The sequence below is a fragment of the Poecilia latipinna genome, unplaced genomic scaffold (assembly GCF_001443285.1).
Source record: "Poecilia latipinna isolate Pla-1442-1.1 unplaced genomic scaffold, P_latipinna-1.0 Scaffold2439, whole genome shotgun sequence".
Taxonomy (NCBI): Eukaryota; Metazoa; Chordata; class Actinopteri; order Cyprinodontiformes; family Poeciliidae; genus Poecilia; species Poecilia latipinna.
In genome coordinates, this window is record NW_015115055.1 from 37,448 (window position 1) to 60,346 (window position 22,899).

Here is a 22,899-nt window from a genome sequence, read left to right on the forward strand (position 1 = left end):
GGAGAGGGGGGGTACTCAGACCTCCTTGGGTACCGGATACCAGCGCACTGGATTGATGGTGATTGGCATTGTTTCTTTGTAGGACCTCGTTTTAGTGAAAAGCCTGCCTTTCCTTCGCAGTTCACAGAGAGAATTAAATAAACTTAAAATCAGAAAGTTCAGGCATTTAAAGCAGCTTGTTGGGGCTGAAAAGGTGATTTTGTGATTGTTTCTTCATCTCAGTCCCTTTTTAAATACATCTTGCTTTTTAGTGGAGGTGTTGTTATGGGCCAGTTGGCCATTTTTTCTTCCTGACTAATCATATTAACTCAGAAAACATTTGTAGAAATGGGAAATTATGTAGTTGATGTAAAATATAATTAAACAGCATTATTTTTTCCATGACATAAATCCAATATAATCTATAAGCTTCTCTTTAAGATATTTGGTCATTTGATGCATTCTGTTTTATTTTATTATAGATGTGGTTATTTCATTTTATTTTTAATTTTGCACTCTTTGCTTTATTTTTATTTGGTGGAAAATTTGAATTAACTCAGGCTGTTTTTCATTTCACTTTTGGCTTTTGTGTATGATAAAAAGCATCATTGTGTATCTGTTAAATGTTGTTAATGTCTCATTTTTATTGTATTGAATGTTTTTAGAGCCGTCTTGGTCATTTTGCGACTCATTTGGGAGACTTTTCTTATCTCTTTATATCTCTCTTTATGTCTTTCTGGTCATTTGTTTCACTTTAAGGGAGTCCTGTGTCTCATTGAAGCCCTTTGTGCGTTCCTATTGTGTGTTACATTTTAGCTGATTTACAGCACATCTCTTTGTAGCCATTTTGTGTCGTTGTGGTCACTCTATGTTTCTTATTTATCTCTCTTTGGAGACTGAGTTGGTTTATTTTTCCTGCCTTTGTCTGACATAAAGCTAAATTTTCCAGGATAAGACCAGGAACCTGCAGACAAAGAGCCGTGGAGACAGTGGGGCCTGAAATCAGCCTGAATAAGTTTAAATCCAGATGTGCAAAGTGAAGCTAAAACGTGCAACAGAAACCTTTTCAAAGCTTAAGACGTTGCACGTGTGCTCCTTCATTAAAAAAAGAAAGAAATTGAAACAAAAAACAAACAACTGTGCAACTTCAATTTTAACATATCTTAAAATTGCAATTACACAATATCTTCGTGTAACTTCAATGTTTCTTATTAAGAAATAGATAAATTCAGTATAAATCCAGCTGTTGTATGAAGGCTTTATTAAGTTAGTGAGCAAACAGTATCACGAAGATCAAATAACATATTAGATAGGTCAGGGTAAAAGCTGTGGAGAAGTTTAAAGCAGAGTTGGGTTAGAAGCAGTACAAAGGAGCAGCTCAGTCCATCATAAAATGGAAAGAGTATGGCACGACTGCAGACTGCATTATGCTTTGGGAGATGCTTTTTCTAAAAAGGAACGGGAATGTTGGTGAAGCTGGACAATCCTAGAAGAAAACCTAAATCCAATTAATGATTGGCAAGTCTTGAAAATGTATGTCTACAGAAACCATCCATCTTATCTAACTGAGGTTGAACTATTTTGCAAACGAGGATAGGTAAAAAAAGAAATCCAGTCTTTGGAACTGCAATGGTGCTAAGGAAAAACTCCCAGAAAAGACTTGTAGCTGTAGTTGTTGGAAAATTTGGTTTTGCAAAGTGTTTTATGGGGGGCTGAATATAAGCCTTTCAAATTTACAAAAAAAAAAAAGAAAAGAAAAGAAAAACAAGGTTGACAACCAGTAATTTGTTTCACAATTACACTCTTGGAGCTGATCGATCTCATTACATCTCAACTGGTTGTGACACGGCAGCATGAGAAAAGTTCAAAATGTACAGATACACTGTAGCACAAACAACATAGACTTTGCTTAAGCAGCTGATCCCAATCTTGGCACAAAAAAAAAAAATCTATGTATTTGTTCAGCCTGACGTGAGATAACCAAGGAATGTCAGACTGGACTTTGCGCACATGACAGAATAGCAAATGATGGTCCAAACTTCTTGGTGAGGAGGGGCCAGGCTGCGACTCCCATCAGTAATCCCCTCAGTGTTGACGTCAGCCACGCTGCCTCCTCCGCGGGGACGCTGTGGGTGAGTGTTGGAGCAGAGCAGGCTGCGGTCAGTGTGCATCCCAGGACGCGACGACACTGTAGCTGGAGCTCAACTTCTCAAGCTCATCGCTTCTCACTTCGTGGCCGTTCGGAAACTTTTAACAACAATGGGTAAGTTCAAGAAAGTCAAAACGAAGACGTCCTGTAAAGTTGTGACACTGGAAGTCTGTCAAGATTTTGTCTTTTTTAGGGATCACAGCGCGGGGTTGAAACACGCAGCGCCTCAAACTTTTCGTGGGGGCGCGCCGATTGTTTTTGACAGGAGCGAGGGTTCTGTTGTGAAGCAGAACCGGGCTGTTTATCTGACCCGCTTTCGTGAGGATCGGCATTAGAGCAACCTAGATGTTGAGGAAAGCGATTAGGGAGATTATGGAGATTCCTCCAGTCAACTCTGAGCGAATGCGTGGAGGTGTTAACTTCAGGTCAGCGAACTGTCTTCACTGTTCCCTGCAGACAGACGGACACAAAGACAATACATTCGTTGAAAACCTATTTTCAATACGGCAACGCCCTTTTTCATCACCATCTATTGATCATTAGTGCAGAAGTGATTGACTTTAGTCAGGGGCGTTGCTAGACATGAAAAAAATGGGGCCTGAGATTAATTTGCCCAAATGCCCGTATTTACGTGTGAAAGTGAAATGCTCAAATTTTATTTTAATTTCATGCATTGTATTGCAGCCTACTTCTGTTTATTTTGGCTCTGCTTCTTGTTCACGGGGGGAGTTGCAGGGGCGGTCTTCAGCATGGTCTGACCTGGGCATATATATATATATATATATATATATATATATATATATATGTGTGTGTTTCATATATTTTAAGGAACCAATATTCTTCACATGGAATCTTCTAGATTTTCTCTCTTTTTTTTCATTTTAATGTGAAGTTTTAATTTTTTTTTATTTTATTTGCCCCACATCTAACCTGACTGTTGACACCAAGTATTTTAGACACAACAACATGTGTCCTACACCTCTTTCTCCAGTGTTTTGACCGTGTTGCTTTGCCACATGCAGTTCTGGTATAATTAAACTAATATTTTAGGTATTTTTGTGTGTGTGGTAAAACATTTTTAGGGAAGGACGATCAAATCAGTTCAGTGATAAAACATGACTGACTAGGACTCTGTCGAAGTGGGTACAAATGATCACATGGCCATTATGTCTTATTTTTGTTTGTGAAAAACTTACATGTGTGAAACATCCAAAACTGCAAGAGCATGAAATGGTGGTTGGGGAGATTGACCAACCATCTCAAAAACTGGTTTGTATATGAAGTTAGACATAAGGGAACAACATTTATGGACAAAACAAACAAGAACATACTCTTTTTTTTCCAACTTGTTTTCTAAATTTAAATGTATAAACTCCATAGCTTGAAGTCAACAAATAACTATCTTTCTTTAAAATCATGTTCCCATTTGCGTTGAAATGGACATTTTGATTTTTAAAGTGAGTTATCCTTCCCATAAAACTCCACAAACACTACTGGGCACAATCAATTTTTTGTCTTATTCCTTTATCTTTTCCTTCCAAACATTTTCACTTTCTTGTAACCTTTAAAGGCAAATCTTTGGGCAGTTTTTTTTTTTTTTTTTGTTTGTTTGTTTTTTTTGTTTAACAGTACTAATGTCTTTTTCTTAAATTTGGTTGAGATGAGCTGGGGTGTGGCATCGCAATCATTTTAATGAAAATAAAAGGTTAGTACAATGTTTTCCCAACAAAAACTTTTAATATCTGTACCTTGGGAGATTATGTTATTGGAAACATCTTGAAGCCTGCGTGCTTTGAAAGCTCATAAACCGCAGTCTGGAGTTAGAAAGGAGACAGTCCCGTCTTTAAATGAGTTCCAAGTGTTGACCATCTGTGCTCCAAACCTTGAGGTGTGGCAGATTAACGTTTGGAAACTTCTCACTCGTGTTGAAACTGCACATGCAGGATAGAACAAATCGATTTAATAACTGTATCATTTCGAGTGGTTGAGCTGGGTTCCGTAATCTTTTAATAGCTGTTGTTCGACACGCCGGAGCTGAGGCTATAGGGAAGAACGCTGTGAGAAAGTGTATCAATGCTCATTAATTCACTCTGTAGCTCTCACAGAAGCGCCTTTGTGCTCCTAATTTGGAGCCGCTCCTTTGTGCGACCTCAGTGGCTCTTAATGTAGAGGGAGAAGTTCACTGAACTGCAAGTTTCATAGCGGATGCCCTGTGAACCAATTCCCCACAGACCCTCATTCTGTGCCTCATTCTCCATCTCAGTGAGGATATTACTTTGCATAGCAATCAACCTTTGTGCATTGTCTGCTTTATATTCAAACATTCTCAAAGGTTTTTTTTTTTTTTTTTTTTTTCCCCCCCCCATGATAAAGCAGCGTAGCCTGTTGTGAATGTGAAGGCTCGTTTGGTGCTGTAAAAACAAACAAACAAAACCTTCTGGTAATCTTAGTTCTCTGTTTCATGAGAAGTAGAAAATTGATTAACTGTGAGCATGATAAGAGTCCAGCCCAGAATAAACTGGATGTCACAAAGCTGATTGTGCTTGGGGCTGAACTTAAATAACTTGCGTCTGATTTAATTTTTGACATGGCGTTCACCTCTCAGAGGAGAGTTTTAGGCCCCGAGTGTCTCCTCTATCCTTTCTTTGGATGATCTAATTGTGTGCTGCTTTTGATTGAAGGTTGCGAGAAGATAACCTGTCTTCAATCTGTTGTATTCAACCCAGAGAAAGCCTTCGGTGTTCAGTTCTGTGATCCCAACTGGGAGCATTTGGAGAACACTGTAGCTTTGAGGTTTCTAATTATTAAAATACCCTGCATTTAGTTTGAACTATCTTCCCATCAACGACTGACTTGGAGCCAAACAAAAACTCCCCAATCCGTCTTCCTGCCACTACCATGTTTCGCCTTTGGGGTGGCCATGCAGAGTTATACAACTAGAACAAAAGACTCAATATAGGTCAGTGGTAGAGGAGTTGCTTTGCGATTGGGAGATTGTAGGTTTGATTCCAGTTCCTCCTGTCACATGTCACTGTGAATGTGCATTTGTGCAAATCGGTAAATGATTTTTCAGTATAAAAGACTTTGAGGGGTCAGTATGCCTTGAGAGACGGTCCATGAATGCCACTAATTCCTGTAAGCCATATTTATTTGAGTACAAAACTAAACTCGTTCTGTTGACAGATGTTCCTGCCTTAGATTTTGATCTCCGCAGCTCCTCCAGAGTAGCCATGGGCACATTGTTGGCTGTAGTGTGTCTAATTGTTAAGAATCCAAACTGACGTCTCTTAAGTGTGTAGTAGCTCAGATTTTGAGAAGTAGTGTTTCATTACTCCAGACGTCAATCAAAAACCAAATATTTCAACAGTTTCTCTTTGTACGGTTACCACTGATTGCAACAAACCAGGAAAAAACAGAACTTTTCTGTCCTGAGGCCTGGTCACAGTTAAAAGGTGGTGGTGGATGGGGAGAAGAAAACTGGGCCTCCGATTTAATTGTGGGCAATTTACATAATGCCAGCATGTTCACTGCCATTATACTTTGTTTAAGAAATGTGGGCTGATATGGTTGCTGAAATTTTAATAGGACAGTGTAACACACAGATTCAACTTGAATAAGGCGAGCAATTTGCTTTGCTGGTGCAGGTGGGATTTCAATAACCCAAGTAGGTCCTAATGTAAGTCAAAGTAAACTTACTACCAGACTGGGCAGAATAACTATGGGTGTGGTGAAATGCCATGCTGTTAAGTGGCGGTGAACAGATTTTCTAGCTCCTGTCTAAAGTAAGGGGATATTTTAATTTTATGTTTTGTCAGTCAAATAGAGTAAATTATGGTGATTTTTGTCTTCTCTACAAAATAACTTGTTTTTGTTTTTTAGTGGAAACCTATGAAACACCTTACATGGTATTTTCATCGTGTAGTTCGACAAATAATTTAGTAATTCGAAATTTAAGCCTACTCAGTTTTTTTATGGCTTAGCTGCTGAAACCTTTTTAGATGTTTTTTCCACATCATCAAGTGGAGAGATGGTGCTTGCAGTCTGGCATGTGAAGCTGTCACTCAAACAGAAAGATAGTTTGAGTGATTTCTTACAAGTATCGTACTTGTTTGACCTAATCAAGTACGACAGATGCTATGATCTATCGTACCGGTTGAACTCCAACGAGAATCTGAATGCAGGAGCTGATTTCAGACCTTTTCTGGTTCACGAATAGCCCAACATATATTTCCTCTCTCCAATTTCACCAGATCCCCCTGATCAATTCTCGCTCTGTCTGCCTCTGCCTCTCCTCTCACTGTGTCCTTGGGTAAGAAACTTCACCTGCCTTACCTCCTGGTGGTGGTCAGGGGGCTCGGTGGCACCGGTGACCGTCTCGCTGCTGTCAGCGTGCCCCAGGGCAGGAGAGGCTTCAATCCAGTAGCTTGCCACCATCAGCATGTAAATGTCTGAATATAGTGTGGAGTGCTTTAGGGTTCTCTGAACTTGACAAAGCGTTGTATTGGACTTGTTTTACCTCTGTGGATGCATGAATTACAATATTCTTTCGGTCACATTTCAGATCAGAGGCAGGGTCTCGGGATTTCATCGGCAGTTTGCATATTTTTGGAATCTCCTTGTACAGTATCTCCCAAAACAAACATCTATTTTGTTCTCTTGCTCGCTGCAGGACTTGTGGTCCTCTTCATCTGGCCTGCCTCTCTAGCACCACCACCATTTTGAATAGCAGTTTTGTGGGACGGAACGTTAAAACTTGACACATTTGCATTTCGTGTGATCCTAAAATTATGGCCTGCGTGCAGCTGGTTGCAGCAAGACCTCGAGGCCCCTCATGGACTGGCTGTGCAGATGAAGACATTGACGTCACGCATGGCTCGTGGTTTAGCAGACAGTGAAACCAAGAACTGATTTTCACTTGAGGTTAATTTTTTGTGTCATAAATTATTGCCATGACTAACGTGACGCTTTCATTGCTAAATCGGGTCCTTTGATGGGCTGAATTAGTCACACTAGCTCGAACTTAGTCTCTTGCTCTTTTCTGATCTGTTGTTTGTCTTGGGCTCGTCTGAGATGAGGGTATCTGGGACGTGTCACTGCAGTGAAAGTGTATGTGCTGTAACCTTGCGTCCTCTGAGTCTGAGGGGAGGAAAGACCTGTGACCGGTAGTGCGGGGCAAGCCAGGCGCTTTGGCACAACAGCAAATTGTCAGTCTAGGGCAGAGCAATAACACAAAGTCAGATAAGCTCTTCCTACTTTAAGTTGACTCATGATGCTTCTGCTCAGAGGCAAATTGGAGGTCACAAGCACATGCTCCTCTTCTCGAAGCTCAGTAATAAACAAGCTTGGAGAATGAGTTGCTGTGGGGGTGTTAAGCGGTTGTGTAGAGCTTTGCTATTTAAATCAAAAATCTTTTTCAGGCTGTCTTTGAATTTCATATTTGAAATATGTTCCAGTCCATCTGTTAACCTCTGAAGACCTAAAATTTTTATGTCGCCATCAATAATCTGCAAATTGCTCTCCGTCTTTGCTTTGCAGTCATTAATTACAGCGAATATTCTCCATAATGAGCTTACCGCTGTCGTAGTTATGTGATTTCTGGGCCTCTTTCCATTTGGCATTGCATGTGACTGAGCATCTTGGGTTATTGTCCGTCCGAGGACCTTCTGCAGCCGTGCAGCTCCGGAAAATCACATTTTAGTTCTGTCGAAAACTTTATTCACGTCCATCTCCTCCTCTTCCTGCTGGTCCACTTTGTTTCCCTTGAAATCTCCCGTCTTCCTTCTTCTGGGTTTCTTTCATCTTCGCTGAGCTCTCCAAGTCCTCCAGGTCTGCCAGATCAGTCATGTTAATTTGCTGAGCTGATAAATCCTCAGACAACAAAGCAAGTCATTGGGCTTTGTCACATGATAGAAATAGAAGATTTCTTGGTTGGATTCTTTCAGTGATGGGCTTCCACCGTCACTGAAAGGCTAATGAACATAACGGATGGAAGGTGGTGTGTGAGTGATGTTTTGTTGCTTTTCCATTCAGAGACCTCGTCAGATTTGAAAATGTTTTTTACAAATTTCATTCTGGAGTGTGTCATTATTTTGTATTTAGACCCCTCTAACCTGATTCTTTTCAAATTAAATTTGTAAAAACGTGTTTAAGACCATGTATTTCATCCCCTGTTCAAATTATTCACTACTGTGTCTTTGTCTATGGCAATAAATTCCAGTAAAACTTTTATGTAGTTTGCAGCTTTAATGCGAACAAATATGAAGTAGTCCGTCGGATCCTAATACTTTTCAATGTGTCACAGTCACTATGCTGTCTATATAGTTAAAGGTTAGCACTTGAAATATCTTCTCTATGCAAAAAAGAGCAAAGTTTTATGACAGGCACACGCAGCTGTAGGCTTGTATAGGACAAAATTATTCAATTGACACAATCTGGTCATTATCTACAGATTTAAGAACAGATCTGATTAACAGAGTTCGGCTGACGAATACAGCTTCCTTTTCAGCTTGACATCCTGCTGGCATCGCTTCATGTATTCAGAGCAAAATGGGGGTCCTTGTTAGTGGAGCAGCAGTTTCGATCACTGTTGTGTTCACAGTCAGATGATTGTTCCAGAAGGCCTGGTGGAAATAATGGGTCACGGTAAGCGTAGAGATGCTGCAGCTGATGAGCGTTTATTCACTGCTCCAACAGGCATTCAGCAGTGTTGCACTGCTTTCTGCTCTCTGTGTGCTGCTTGTGACAGCCAGAATTAAAATTAATAGATAAAAAGACTGTTTGTACTTATTTACTCGTATTCTTTCACTAGTAAAATCAACTGTAATGTTTTTTTTTTGTTTTGTTTTGTTTTCTGTTTTTCTAAAATGTACAATTTTCTTTTACAAGCACTTGAATTACACTACATGTCAAATTTATGGCAGCGACTACGAGTTTGTGTTCACAATTTCTTTCATAAACTATAGAATGGATTTGATGAATTTTAGGATGTATTTGCAGCATGACTGACTCAGCTTTCATTGATGGGAACCATTTTTGCTCAATTTACCTGCAGATAAACAGACTGTAGCTGAATAAATGTCACAGAGGAAAATAAGACCTGAGTTTTAGCTTTGAGGAGATTTGCAACAGTTACAACTTTGTTGCAAAATTTAAAAGAAAATCTTTTTTTCTACTTTGAAGAAAACCAGAAAATGCATCTCTAAAAAGACTGAGGGTGACTTTTTATATTGTTGTTGATATTAATGAAGTCGATCATTTGTTATACAAATTTGACCTACCTTCCAAACTTTTGCTTTTATTCAGTGAAGCTGCTCCCAGTAGTGCGTTTTAACATTTAAGCCATGGTGAGTTTGGTGTCACTTAAAGCAGCAGTAGGCACTTCAGAGAAATCTGTGGACTTAATCTGAAAGTTTGAACCAGCACACCTCACAGGTCCCTCCCTCTTGTTCTGTTGGGCGACAGCGAGACCTCCACAGCTCCTCCCTGAATGCAGGACCTGCAAAGAACTCTAGAAATTGACAGTTCTCCTGTAACGTTACATTAATTCTCTGCCATTAGCACAGCTGGAGCAATCGGAAGTCTTGAGCTTGAACTATGCCACGTGCTAAACGGGGGAAGATTATGAACATCACGTACATGACCGTGGTTGACACTGGTGAGACATTCCTCCTCCAGAGGAGCTTAATTTTTTTTATTTCACAAATTATTTGTCCTACTGTCAGGATATAGTGACAGTTTTAACAAATATGTAGAAAGAAGGTATTTATATAAAAATTACCTTCTGCCGGTTTAATAATTGTCCACACCACATAGAAATCGGTACTAGTTTAGTTTTAACGCCATGTTGGTTCTGTGACCATTTTCAAATGTTTCAAGACTAATGTTAACATGTCTAACCCACAGAAAATATATAATAGAAAAGCAATGCTAAGGGGAAAAAACATATTTTTAGCGATGTAGAAAAAGCAATCTTAGTTTGTTTGATGTAATATTATGACACTCAATGTCAACTTTGGACCAACAATGTCTCCAGTGTGACCATCCAGTGAAAAAGTGATGGCTGTGGAAAGACAAAAAAAAAAAAAAATAATAACTTTAACTTCTTGATTATTTTGACTCTCAGAATTTTTTATTTTTTTTTCCCCCAAGCAATTATCTTCTGTTTCAGAGCAAAATACTGACTGCCTATAATGATTTCACGAAACTCATCTTAGGCAAACTAAATTATCTTTTTTTTACAGTTACTGTATATTTTCCACTCCAGTGGTGTCACTTGTGCGGTTTATTATAACTTGCTTTTGTTTTATTTCCCAGTAGGCTTAAAATAGCCTCAAACAAAAGTGGTGTCTTGCACCATTAGCTTTCCCAACCAAGTAGAACATATGTAAATATTCCAGCAGCTCCAGATTAATTAGTTTATTATTCCGAGTACCCTAACCACAAAGACCAATGAATGTCTTCACACTTTTTATCAAGCCCCCTTTTTGATTAAACTGCAGTTCAGAAAAGAGATCTGCGTTATTGAATAAGACAGCAAAGGCAATAGTTGAGCAACTTTGATTGACAAGTCTTATGTTTGCAGTTGAGTACTTGCTATGTGTCATGTCTGCTTTACTCAAATTCCAAAACGTTACTGAAAGATGTAAGAATAAGTACTGTATTGTTTTTTTTTGTTTGTTTGTTTGTTTTTTAATCGCCCGGCCGTATGTACAATAGGCTTAGATTAAGACATTCAAAATAACTATATAATTTTTTTTACCGTTTGCTATTTCGTAAGTACAGCTGCACAGATCAGTTTGATCAGATTGGATTGGCCAGATTTCCCTTGACCTGCTATGATTGGCTGCTCAAATACTGAACATTTAGACCTCTCCCCACTTTCAGTCTTAATTAAGACAATCAACATTATGTACTTTTATGCACTTTTTTTTAAGTTGAATAAAAACATCCCAAAAGTTTTAGGGCAAATCTTTTGATGTATAATTTGGGATGATGGTGTAATTTATTTGTTCCCTGTTGAAAATTCAAATTTACTACTTCTCTCAAAGGACCTACACCACCGTTTTTCTTCTCTTTTTTTATGTGTTTTAGTCCTTAGAACAAAAATAATTGGAATTGCTCAAAATCAAACTTGGTAGATCAGACCTAATTCAAAACTAGAAATTAATATTAGCTGATTTTAAGGAAAATAATTGTTCAAAATCTACTTTGTGACTTAATTTCTGGGATTTGTGCGAGCACAACCTGCATGTAAAATTACTTAGGTGATCTAATGAGAAGGAAAAGGGCCCCCAGCTCATTTCCCTGCAAGATCCCCTGACAGGAGTGAAGACCGAATGCATTAGTCTGCTTTTCAGCTGTGGGAGCCTATAGGTTGAGCTGTTGGCCGTGTGCCTGCTGAGTGTATTCAAGCCTCCACAGATAGGTCTTTGTCCTCAGCCCTTTAACGCGGCTGCTAAACAACCGTAAGACAAAAGCATCTGGGGTACCCCGGCACACCAGTGAGAAATGGGCTTCACGCGAAGAGCCTTGCCAGACAGCCGGGGACTACTGGGAGGCGGCCAAACGCAACAGTGGGGTCGAATTGAGCAGCGATTTAAATGAATACCCTCACAGACTCCATAAGAATATTTCTACAGCTCCATAGAAAGAATTCAGGATTACATTCCTGTTACAGATATTTAAAGTTTGCTTCACAGCCCCTACAACAAATCTTGCGGAGATATTTCTGCAATGACTGGTGTTTGGGTTACACAAGATGTTGGAAATGAGCATGACTCATTTTTTCTCTAGTTGTGACAGATTATATTAGTTAGAGGAGTCATTCTTTCCATACAGATTTTTTTTTTTTTTTTTCGTTTTTTTCCTCACCAAGAAACAGTTTGACGAGTGAGAATTTGCATTGTCTGTTTATTATCTTTCAAAGATGGGATTGATAGACAGGAAGAGTCACTTCTGCCAAGCAGATGAGAATCTGAAATAGCTGAGCTTTTATAACAAGACAGCTGCAGGACATATAAGAGCTCGGGGAGAATGTTTGGATAGGTTTCGACGCAGACTGGTTGGAGATGTGACAAAATGGATTTTAATTTAATTAGACTGCTGAAAAATGGAAAAAGAGTATAGAGTAGTTTAGTGATGTTTGATTATTTCATCACATACTTATTTCAGGATATTTTGTGTCACTCAGCAAAAGGTTTACTGCAAAGCAAAGGAGAAAAAAGAAACACACCAGCTAACTGCTGCTTCAGGACAGAGGAAATCCCAGATGTTTCTGTCTGAAAAACAGCTTAGCTCTGTAACAACACGCAGACCAGAGTTGGGATTGGCTCGCTATAGGAATATTGCAATGGCACTATTCAGGGGTCTCTTAAGTCATCTTGGCTTTTCACCTTTAGAGTATGGGAAAACGATAAATACTGTAACAGCAGAACAGCAACAGCTGTAAAGAAATCTTTAGAGGTGAAGGAGCTGCAAACCTTCTGGAAGTGAGCTAACACTGAGTGTGAATATAAGTGGAAAGAGATTTACACCTGATATGTTGTTTTTCTATTGAAACTAGTCTTACTGTTGCTGCTTTTTCGGAGAATTGCCTCGTGTTTTTCATGTTGAACATTTTGTTTTCTCCAGTATCTCCAAAGATACTTAATTTACTAAAACATGCAAACAGGAGCTTTGTACACATGATTACAGAGTTTTCAAGTTATGTTTTAAAGAATTTGCCATCAGTACAGAATCTTTCAGTCAATCACTGACAACACAATAACACAAATAACAAACCAGCCAATGACGTGCCAGTAACACTGCATTTACACAGTCAGACTTGATGAAGATGAAATGGGGAAAAAATGTGTTTGGGGTGTCAGACGGGCTGGCCTGAGTATTTCAGAAACTGCTAATCTACTGGGATTCTCACTCACAGCCATTTTTCAAGTTTTCAGAGAACCGCCCAAAAAAAAAAAAAAACAAGAGGAGCAGCTGTGTGGATGAAAAAAATGCCTTTTTGATGTCAAAGGTCAGGGGAGAATGAACAGACTAGTTTGTGATGACAGACAGGCAACAGCCGCTCAAACATCTCGTTACACTCAAAACAAGCACAGTATCACCTAGAAATGCACACAGCCTGTTGAACCTGGGAACAAATTGACTACAGCAGAAGAAGATCTTGGTGACAATCCTATTCACTAATGACACGAAACGGGTCACAATTTGTGTAGAGCTACCAAAACTTTTGAACAGATTGGAAAGATATTGCTTAGTTCGGAGAGTCTCAGTTTCAGGCTTTGGCTGTGAACATGAAAGCATTTGTCTGCCTTGCATCATTACTTCGGGCTCATTGCTGTGTACCAAGTGTGCATCCACTCCACAGTCCACCTGAGGATTGTTGCTGGTCATCCCATTATGTCCATGGTGCACTCATCTTCTCATGGCTTCTTTGAGAAGCACAAAGCACCATTTCTCAAACTGGTTTCTTGAATATAACGATGAGCTCATTTCACTCCATCGGCTTCCACAATCTCCTGATCTTAATCCAATCAAGGCCATTTTAGGAAGTGATGGAACATCACCAGAGTTTTGAATTATAGATGTACAGCTTACACATCAAGAGCGCATTCGTAGCCATAATCGTCCCATGATATCAATATGGACAAAACTGAGGAATGTTTTTCTGATGAGGAGGAAGGTGTGCACAACTCCAACATAAAAAAAGGGGGGGATGATAAATGGGTGCCCGGTTCTGAAGAGCAACAAAAAATAACCAGCAGTCCAAAAATGCCCAACTTAAAACTTTTGGATGTTTCTTGTTATTCCTGTTTTGTTTTTTTTTTTGTTTTAATATTTCTTGACACCTTCTTGAATCTATGCCATAAAGAATTTCGCCAGTTCTGAAAACAGAAGGGAGTCCAAGCCAGTACTCAAAGGTTCCACCACTTTAAGTGGCTAGTGATGTCATGTTTCTCTCAAACTAAGTTCAAGAATCTTCCTGAAGTGAAGTACTAAAATACTTTCAGAAAAGCAGTTTAATAGCAATGAAGGCATCTGGGATTAGATTGTACCCATCAGTAAAGTAGGTCAATTCAAGAACAGCTTCTTAGTTCAAAATAAGTCTCCAAACATATACTGTATGTGTATATATATACACCGAGTGTCACTGTAAAGCACTCACTTTCATTTCTCGGCCTTATATTAACAGCTTACAGCTTACTTTTCAACATGGAGTCCCATGTTGACAGATTCATAACACATATCGCTGTGTTTTAATATTGCAATGGCTCATGGCAAAATGTGTCCATCAAGCCAATAAAGGAATGAACTGGCCAACTCTTAGTCCAAGTCGTAAACCAGGAGTTGGTCTAGGAAGTTCGTATTCCTTCAACGTTTCTATGTACTTGTCAATAATTAAGAAATGTATCATTATTTAAAGGGACAGACACTCCACTGCTGGGGTTGAGGTGTCAGGTTCGGGTTACTCCTGTGTACTTCCAGGATGTGGTCTCATCTTTGAGAGTCCAGGGGAGCCTTACACAACAATGGCATTAAAGTGATCTGCGTATTAGCCGCTTTGTTGTCATAGAGCTGTCAACAAACCCTCGATGGAGAAGTCGAGCTGGCACAAAGGAGAGGGGTCCCAACGTAATAAAGGTTGGGTAAAAGTACCCAAGGGTTTTGAAAAGGGTTGAGTTTTAAGGTCAAGGGTGAGAGGTTGGCGGCGTGAGGTGGGGGACAATGGGACAGACAGGAGTGTAGCAGAGAGAAGAGATTCCCAGCAGCTGGGGGATGGGAGGAGTGGGAGGGTGAGAGTCCAGAGCCCTTGCTGTCTCAAGAGCTTTGGACTTCATTATGTCTCTATTGTGCTACTCTGTGTTCACATGCACAGTGCAACCAGGCTGGAAATGAAAGTTTTCTTCCATCGTGTTATTTGCTATCCAGGCACTCTAACTTCAGTTTACCAGATTTTAGAACCCAAACCCAAACTTGCAGCATTTAAAATAACAGGAAATGTAAAGTTACTCAATCCAAAAAGGCATGTGAATTTACAGCCACTGGGCCCTTTTTAGTGTTAATTTTTATTTTATTTTTATTTTTTTTAAGTCTCAGGGTTGGTTTACCGGTTCGTACCTCTATTTTGTACTTCCTGCTTCCCTGTTATACTTGGTACCGAGCCATGCTTTACTCATGCACTTAAACCATTGTGTCTCAGTTATTTGTCCTCGTAACTAACAGTTGTAATAAAATATAGAAAAATAAAGAAATAAAGATAGAAATAAATGTTCATAAAAAAAAAATCTAAATTTCACATCTAATTCAATTCAGTTATATACTATTGCCTGGTAACTTTGTACTGGGCCCTTACCCTTGTTTTGGTCAGTTAGCTCCTCTAAACCATGAGTGACTGTAAACCCGGATCAAACCAAAATAATCCTAAGTGACCCCACTGTTGCATATTGTTATTTATTGGAGTCAAGTACCTACATGTACCTAAATGTTCTAGCCTTGCACTAAAAGTACATTGTAGAAAATAAAGAAACACCCATCATCAAATAGCTGTGAATTGAAGCATGATTGATACATGCTTGGTATGTATCATGCTTGATATATATATATATATATATATATATATATACAAACTTAATGCAGAATTATAACATTACTTCTTATAACAGAAATTGACACTTAAGATTGTTACTTGAGGAGAAAAGAGCAGTGGCTTTGTTTTTCTGAAGCAGACGTGTTTTCTTTCAATGTCTGTTACTGATTGAGTTGCTCTATAATCTCACTGTGGTGGACTACAATCACAGCAAATGCCCTTACAGACAAGAGACATCATTAAAATGTTTAGAGCAGACTGAAAGAGAAACAAACAATTATATAAGGACTATTTATTGTTTCTGAAGTGGTGGTTTGTTCCTCATGTAGGGAAACCGAATGAGTGAAGCAACAAACGATTCCTATTTCTTTGTCTTGAGTTGATGTCGGTTTCATGGCAAGTTTCTAACTTTGGATTCAGATTAGATTTTACTTGTACATTTTTAAAGCTGTAGGTTTATGTATTAATGTGATATGGCTTTCTGCCTGTCCAAGCCACTGTGGCAGCGTCCAAAATCTCAAGTGAGTTAGAGGGTCTGGATGATAGGAAGCATGTGTGTGTGTCTTATTCTGCCTGCAACACGTTGGCCAAAAACCACAGTGGCTGCAGAGATGCCAGAAAGTCAAGGTTGTCAAGGTCTTGAAGTAATTTTTTAAGAGGAGGAATAAAATGGGTGCCAGGCTTCTCCATATGAATGTTATTCCATATCCAGACCTAACATGATTGTAGAAACATGCAATTAAAAAGTACTGAGTCAAATATTTTGGGCATTGTTTGGTGAAGTACTGAGGAGAAAAGAAATAAACCTGGAATTGGATAAATGGCCGGGATGCCAAGATATGAAGACTGTTTCTGCTTCTGGTCGAAACTTGATAGTTTATATATTTGATTTTTGCTACTGTACTACTTAAATTAGATGTATTATATAGTTTTTCTGTTCAAGAAAAAAATACTTGTGTCTGAGATAAAATGCTGTGAATTATAGGATAATACCACAAAGAAATGCACAGATTGGCTTCAGCATAATGTTTCTGAGGTTTGGTGTAGAGGCACAGTCCAAGGCTTAGAAAGGCCACAAAAAACATATAAGCTTTAATAACATCTGAAAAGAATGTCTTCATGTAGGCTTAAAGCGCATCTTTTTGTGTTTTATATAAAATATCAAATGTGTTTGCTCCACTTTAAAGTTTCACATTTTTTCATGTTGTTTTCAACATTATATGACAACAATCATTGCTGATTTAGAAAATAAACTAGTTTTAATCAAAGTATGAACAGAAATTGGATTATAAACATCCGAAAGTGGAGTGAAACATCAAAGACATCTTAAAATAGGGGCTTTAAAGGACTTCCACTTCTACCTCTAACCTTTACTCTGGTCAAAGACTGAGCTGATTTCCTGTGATTTGCTTTTTTTCTGCCCTTTACACAATGGACCAGGAAAGAAATAAACTTTTTACCTCTTGTTCATTGCTTTTTGATGGAACAATAGGAAGGACAAGGCTCATTATGAGTCAGGCCACTACATTATTATTATTTTTTTTCTCTTTGCTCTCCATGTCCTACTATGATGATTTCAGATGGCAAGGTAAATGAAAACCCAGTGCGACACGGAGCTTATTCCTGTGGTCATTTGCTTTTTAGTAGCTGTACATTTAACTTTCCAGAGTTTGTAACCCCGTTGTTCCACAGAGAACCTACAGCTGAAAATGGGTCAGCAAACAGATGAATAGATCTGTATAATGGGTTTTCTGTGGGGAGTTGCTGTAAACCAATCAATAGCTTGAATTCATGCCAAACATGTCAGGATAAACACCGGACGGGCTGACCTATGAAGAAGGACTGTACTTAAATCTGGGTCAGTGATCGGTTCTCTGGAATGATCCTCACTCACTGCAGCGAATTGCCAAAGTAATGTTTATAAGAATCTCAATTCCCAAGACAGTGGATGTTTTCTCCATGAGCCCGACAAACATGTTTCTGGACGACTTAGATGGACCTTTTTCTAACTGCTTTTGGCTTACTTTTTCCCCTTTCAGCGGACACCAGTGAGTCATTCCTCATGTGGTCCACTCCACACACACACACACACACACACACACACACACACACACACACCCATTTGACCTAATCTGCTCTGATTCCTCTGGTGCTTTTACTTTCTATTAGTGGGGATCGGGCCTGGGCATGGACCCGGATCCCTGAGAAATTCGTGTTTGGTGTGAGCCAGCCGGGGTGCATGTCCTCACGGGTGGCTGAGCACTGAGGAGCATTCAGAGCTCCGAGTCTCACAGAGTGAAAGGTTGACCCACAATGAGGCCCGTTTTATTTGTGTGAGCTTCATCGTCATGCAGATCATGTCCTCCGGTAGGGGAGTGGCCACGTCTCAAGGCAGAGTCTGGAGCTTGCAGCTTTCAGGCTCCGTCGCCTGCACTCATGTGAAACTCCCACAGTCACAGTCGATGGTTTTGGTGAAGATGAGCCCAATCCCAGTTCATTATTAATTGTATATTGCTTTGCAGATTAAGAATAATTTATTGTAATGGTATTGAGAGGTGTAATTGATACATCGGATTCATGAAATTATTAGTAAAGGATGTGGGTTTAGACAAGACAGGACTCTTACCATTATGATTTTTCAAGAAAAATAACAAACTTTGTTTTAAAGAATAAGTAATTATTGTAGACCTTTTTACTCTAGATTTCCATATGTTACGTCCTTATCTCAATTGGTGTTCCTAATGGGAAAAAGTATTGAGAATCCTGCTACTTTGTATTTGCAAAAATAGAATAAATGTTTCATAAGACTCTGCATTTAAAAAAAAAAAACTCATTTGGGTGGGTCGAAGTATTCCCACCTTCATTTACTTTGACACTTTTGAAAGCAGATCAAACTGTCTCAACAATGACATTAACTTAAAGGGACTGGTCATTTTGAGCTCAATAACAAGAAACTGCCCAACATCAGCAGCAAGCAAGAAATGAAAATTGTTTTAACATTTGATCAAAAATCATGGTGAAGGTTTGAGCATATCACATTCTAACTATTTGTGGCATAAATTTTATCTGTATCACTAATAACAGAAAGCCGAGTCACAATTTAGATACATCTAGCCCCGTTTGTTTTGGTTTTTCTATTGTGCTTGCTTGTAAAAGCATAGAGAGATTCTCCCATTTGTTTATATGATTTTTGTGTTTAGGAAACTGTTAAAACTAACGTGTATATTTTTTCAAAACGTATAAATTGTTGCACTTGCACTCCTCCACTGAAAACTGAGGGTTTGTTTCCGACGAAACAGCTACGTTTATAAAGTTTTTAAAACGCTTAAAAATGTGGACTACCTGAGGCAGAACAGGTGAGAGAACTGTTTCTTCCACAACTTGTTCATATTGTCTCTCATTTAAACTTCACAAATGGAGTCAGAAAAAAACACAATCAGATGTTTTAGCAGAGTCTTGCATTGCTTTTGCCACACATTATATTCTTCTTTGAGTTTTGATGGTGTTAAAGTTGACGTTCTCACCCCCTTTTGGCACAGCACTGGTATTGCAACTTTCTATAAAAAATAAAATAAAAAAATAAAAAAAATAACATTTTTTGGCACACTCCAAGGATACCATAAATAAGTAAACCGCCTGAAATTATTGGACAACCTGCAGCTTTGCCTTGCTGAGAAAATCCTGGTAAATTGCCAATTTACCAGTCACGTAATAAAACAATGACAACTAAGTGGATGTAGAACCAGCAAATACTGTTGCTGTAAACTTTGCTTAAACAGGAAAAATGCTTTGGGAATTAGAAGGATTTACTTTTAGATCCCTAAAGCCAAAAATAAATAAATAAATAAATAAATGTTTTAAAGTGCTGTTTACTCAATTTACTAAGTAAGAACATATTGTAAGCATTATTTTTTTCTATAGTAAGCTGTTTTTTGTATGTAAAACCCAAAGGTTTGTACACTGGATTGCTTTTAATCTTGTTATATTACACTGTGATGTATCAGCAGGCATCCTCTGTGTGCATCTATTGTGTCTTGTTTTACAATTTAACTCATTTGATTCTTTGCTTGAACTGCAAGCATTTATGTGGAAAACATGATGGATGCCGCTGAATAATCTCAAAAAGAAGGATAGAGTGTTTTTTTTTTGTTTTCTTCAACAGATTTACAGTACCCACCTAATGAGGAAGATGTTAGCTCACCGAGTATTTACAGGGTTTGTGGTAGAAGTGCTTAAAGATTAGCACACCAGTTGCTGTTGTGGGATCCCCGCTAAGTTCACTTCCCCTGACCCCTGAGGCTCCCATCCCCCTCTGACCCCCTTTATCTCTGAGGTCTAGTATCCGTGAGAAGAGCCCACTCCAGCTCTACTCCAGCGGTCTCCGCTCTGCTGAAAGGCCTCGCTCTCATTAGCATACCCCTGGGGCTCCTTAGCCTGTTGTTGCCAAACAAACACAGCCAAAGATCTTCTTCCCTCTCTACCTCGCTCTCCTTTCTTCTGTCATTGTCCATCTTCTCTGTCAGTTTTTATAACAAGTATTTCTTATTACGTCTTTGGCTCTTATTCTCTCCATTCTTCATTTGTCTTTCCATTCTTCCCGAGTTTTTCTTTTGCATTCCTCTGTAAGGGTTATCTGTTTCTCTCGTTTTCACATGCCGTTTCCTCTGTTGTGTCCATCAGAGCAGAGGATACTCTGCTTCCTTGTTCAGGAAAAGTAGATTTGTTGTTCCCCTTCATGATTCAGGAGTCGCCAGATGGAGGAACGACAGCAGTCAGGATGTAATAAAGTGTTGAATGTCTAAAAATTAAAGGATCAACCCTGGATAAGCAGAGCCGGGTTGTATCCCTGGTCTTTCACTGGTCAAACAGTGAATTACTTTTTTTTTGTCTGACATATGTGCGTTTTCACACACAGCTGTAGTAGATTTGCTGAATGGTTCCTCTCACCATACATCTGCAATTCAATTTATGATATAAGCTCCACTGTTCTGATCCTGATAGAAACAGATTAGTGTGGTAGGCTTTGTAGTTTAGCTTCAACTTTTCAGTGCAAACCAAATAAGATCCATACCAACAAACTTACTTAGTATCTTGATAGAAAGTTGTTCCTTTTAGAAATGCATTAAGAAATTGGCTATTGATCAAAACCAGATTGTTATGCTTTGTAGATGGTGACCAGGTACCAATTTGATCTTTTTTCTTATCATAAAACATAATTCTTCCTCATGCCTTCAGTTAGTGGTAACAGGAACTCTTTTTAATACTACAAAGAGATCAATACTCATATATTTTCAACATCATTGAGGAATTTATATTAAGGGAGCGGAGGCACCAAGATGTAAGAAGTTATTTGAAAAGACTCAACATGTTCTTCAGTTTGTTCAGGCTGCAAAAGAGTGAGAGAGAGAGTTAGAGTTGAAGCAGATAACAAGAAGGCTGAATGGAGTATTGCAGAATCACTCTGTTTTACCTTATTGAGCTTTCAACCTCAGTCTGTTTTGGAACAAGGTGGGTTTTTGGGGAACCTAATGTTCTCCATAGACCACTGGAGACCGCTGCTTCAGTTACACTAACCAAAGTGATCCTAGAAACAAGATGGTAGACTCCATAATCATTCTTGCTTTTCAAATAGCTGTAAAACTGTTTCAGAGTGACTGTTTACACATGAGTGTAAAGAAATAATAGCTGCTCATGGCAGAAATGTGAGAAGAAAATTTTGGGAATGCTGTTCTTATGCAACATATTCTCATAATTTACTTATTAAATTGGTCAGAATTGGTACCAGGTGGTCAAATTTTAACAAAATATTGACCACAATATTCTGATGCATGGATCTTTAATGTCAAAATGTAGATATTGGACATAATACTTTGGCTCCTTTACCATTTGTGCTTGACTGCAAAATGATTTTGTCAACATTCTTACAACAGTGTTATTGTGTAGTGGTGCAGTATTTATTTTTTCTTTATCTCAGTTAAATGATTTAGAACCAGGTCATTTTATGGCTTGTCACTGGACATCATTATGAAAATGTCACTTTATGATAATTAACCATCCTCTAATCCATAAATGCTCAGGGTGCGTCAGAGTTATTCTTTCAAAGAAGACTGAAGACAAATGGGGTGAATGTGGAGATGAATCAGTCGTCAACAGTACGCAAATTTACACATTAATTTGGAAGAATATTCCCATATTTTGGCCTTGCTTTTATTTTACTTTACAGCCACAAACTTGTAATGCATTTTAATGAGATTTCATATGGCAGCCCTGCAGAAAGTAGTGCATGATCATGCGATGGAATGAAAAAGATGCATGTTTTTTTCAAACTATTTACAAACAAATAACTGAAAAGTGTTGCATGCATTTGTATTCACCATTCTTTATGTTGATGCCACTAAACAAAGTCTCGTGAATAGCATATAGAGTCCATCTGTGTGTAACAATCCTCCCTATAAATACAGCTGTGAAGACTTGGGAGGTTTGTTTGAGAACAGTTGAGAACAAACAGCATCGAGAAGACTAAACAGCACAGCAGACAGGTCAGGGATAAAGTTGTGGAGATGTTCAAAACAGGGTTAGGTTATAAAATAACATGCCAAACTATTGACATTTCACTGTCCACCATCTGAAAATGAAAAAAAAAAGAAAGAAATGGTGCAACAGAAGACATGGCCATCCATCTGGTCTGAATAGGCATGGTCAATTAGAGGATTATTCAAAGAACCAGAGGACTCTGGAGGAGCAACAGAGATCCACAGCTCAGGTGGAGAAATGTGCCTGGAGATCAATTAGACATACACTCCCTAAATCTAAAAACCGTATCAAGCTGAGATACTTCTGCAGTAATTTAATTAAAAAATTATATGTAAATAACTGTGTATAGTAAATCATTGTTTAATTCACATAAGATTTATTTTCAGTTTCACAACAACACATTTTTATAAGTCATATATATCCTATGTCCTCTAGTAATGACAGAAAATCTTTTGGCAACGTAGCATTTTCATAAATTTTTATAGTGTTATGAATTAAATCTGAGTAGACTGTATCATCTGCAGGGTTTATTATTATTCATAATAAACCATATTGTTGTATGTTTGAAGTGAGTTTAATTAGTACAGCGTGCAGCGAGTAGCCCCAGGTCTGAAATCCAATTTTGCGTAGGAAAGCAAGCGTGTCACGC

General features: G+C 38.6%; 1 protein-coding gene across 2 annotated transcripts in view; it reads left to right on the forward strand.

Moving 5' to 3' along the window:
* Nucleotides 1–2,070: 2,070 nt before the first annotated feature.
* The window catches only part of gpm6bb (glycoprotein M6Bb), a 33,346-nt gene continuing 12,517 nt past the window's right edge, over nucleotides 2,071–22,899 (forward strand). Inside the window, exon 1 of one of the 2 annotated variants that reach the window (XM_015019471.1) lies at nucleotides 2,071–2,242. In XM_015019471.1, coding sequence (XP_014874957.1) covers nucleotides 2,239–2,242 — 4 coding nt within the window. In that variant the 5' untranslated portion in view covers nucleotides 2,071–2,238. The remainder of the gene's footprint in view (nucleotides 2,243–22,899) is intronic. The other variant, XM_015019472.1, reaches the window with a different exon arrangement.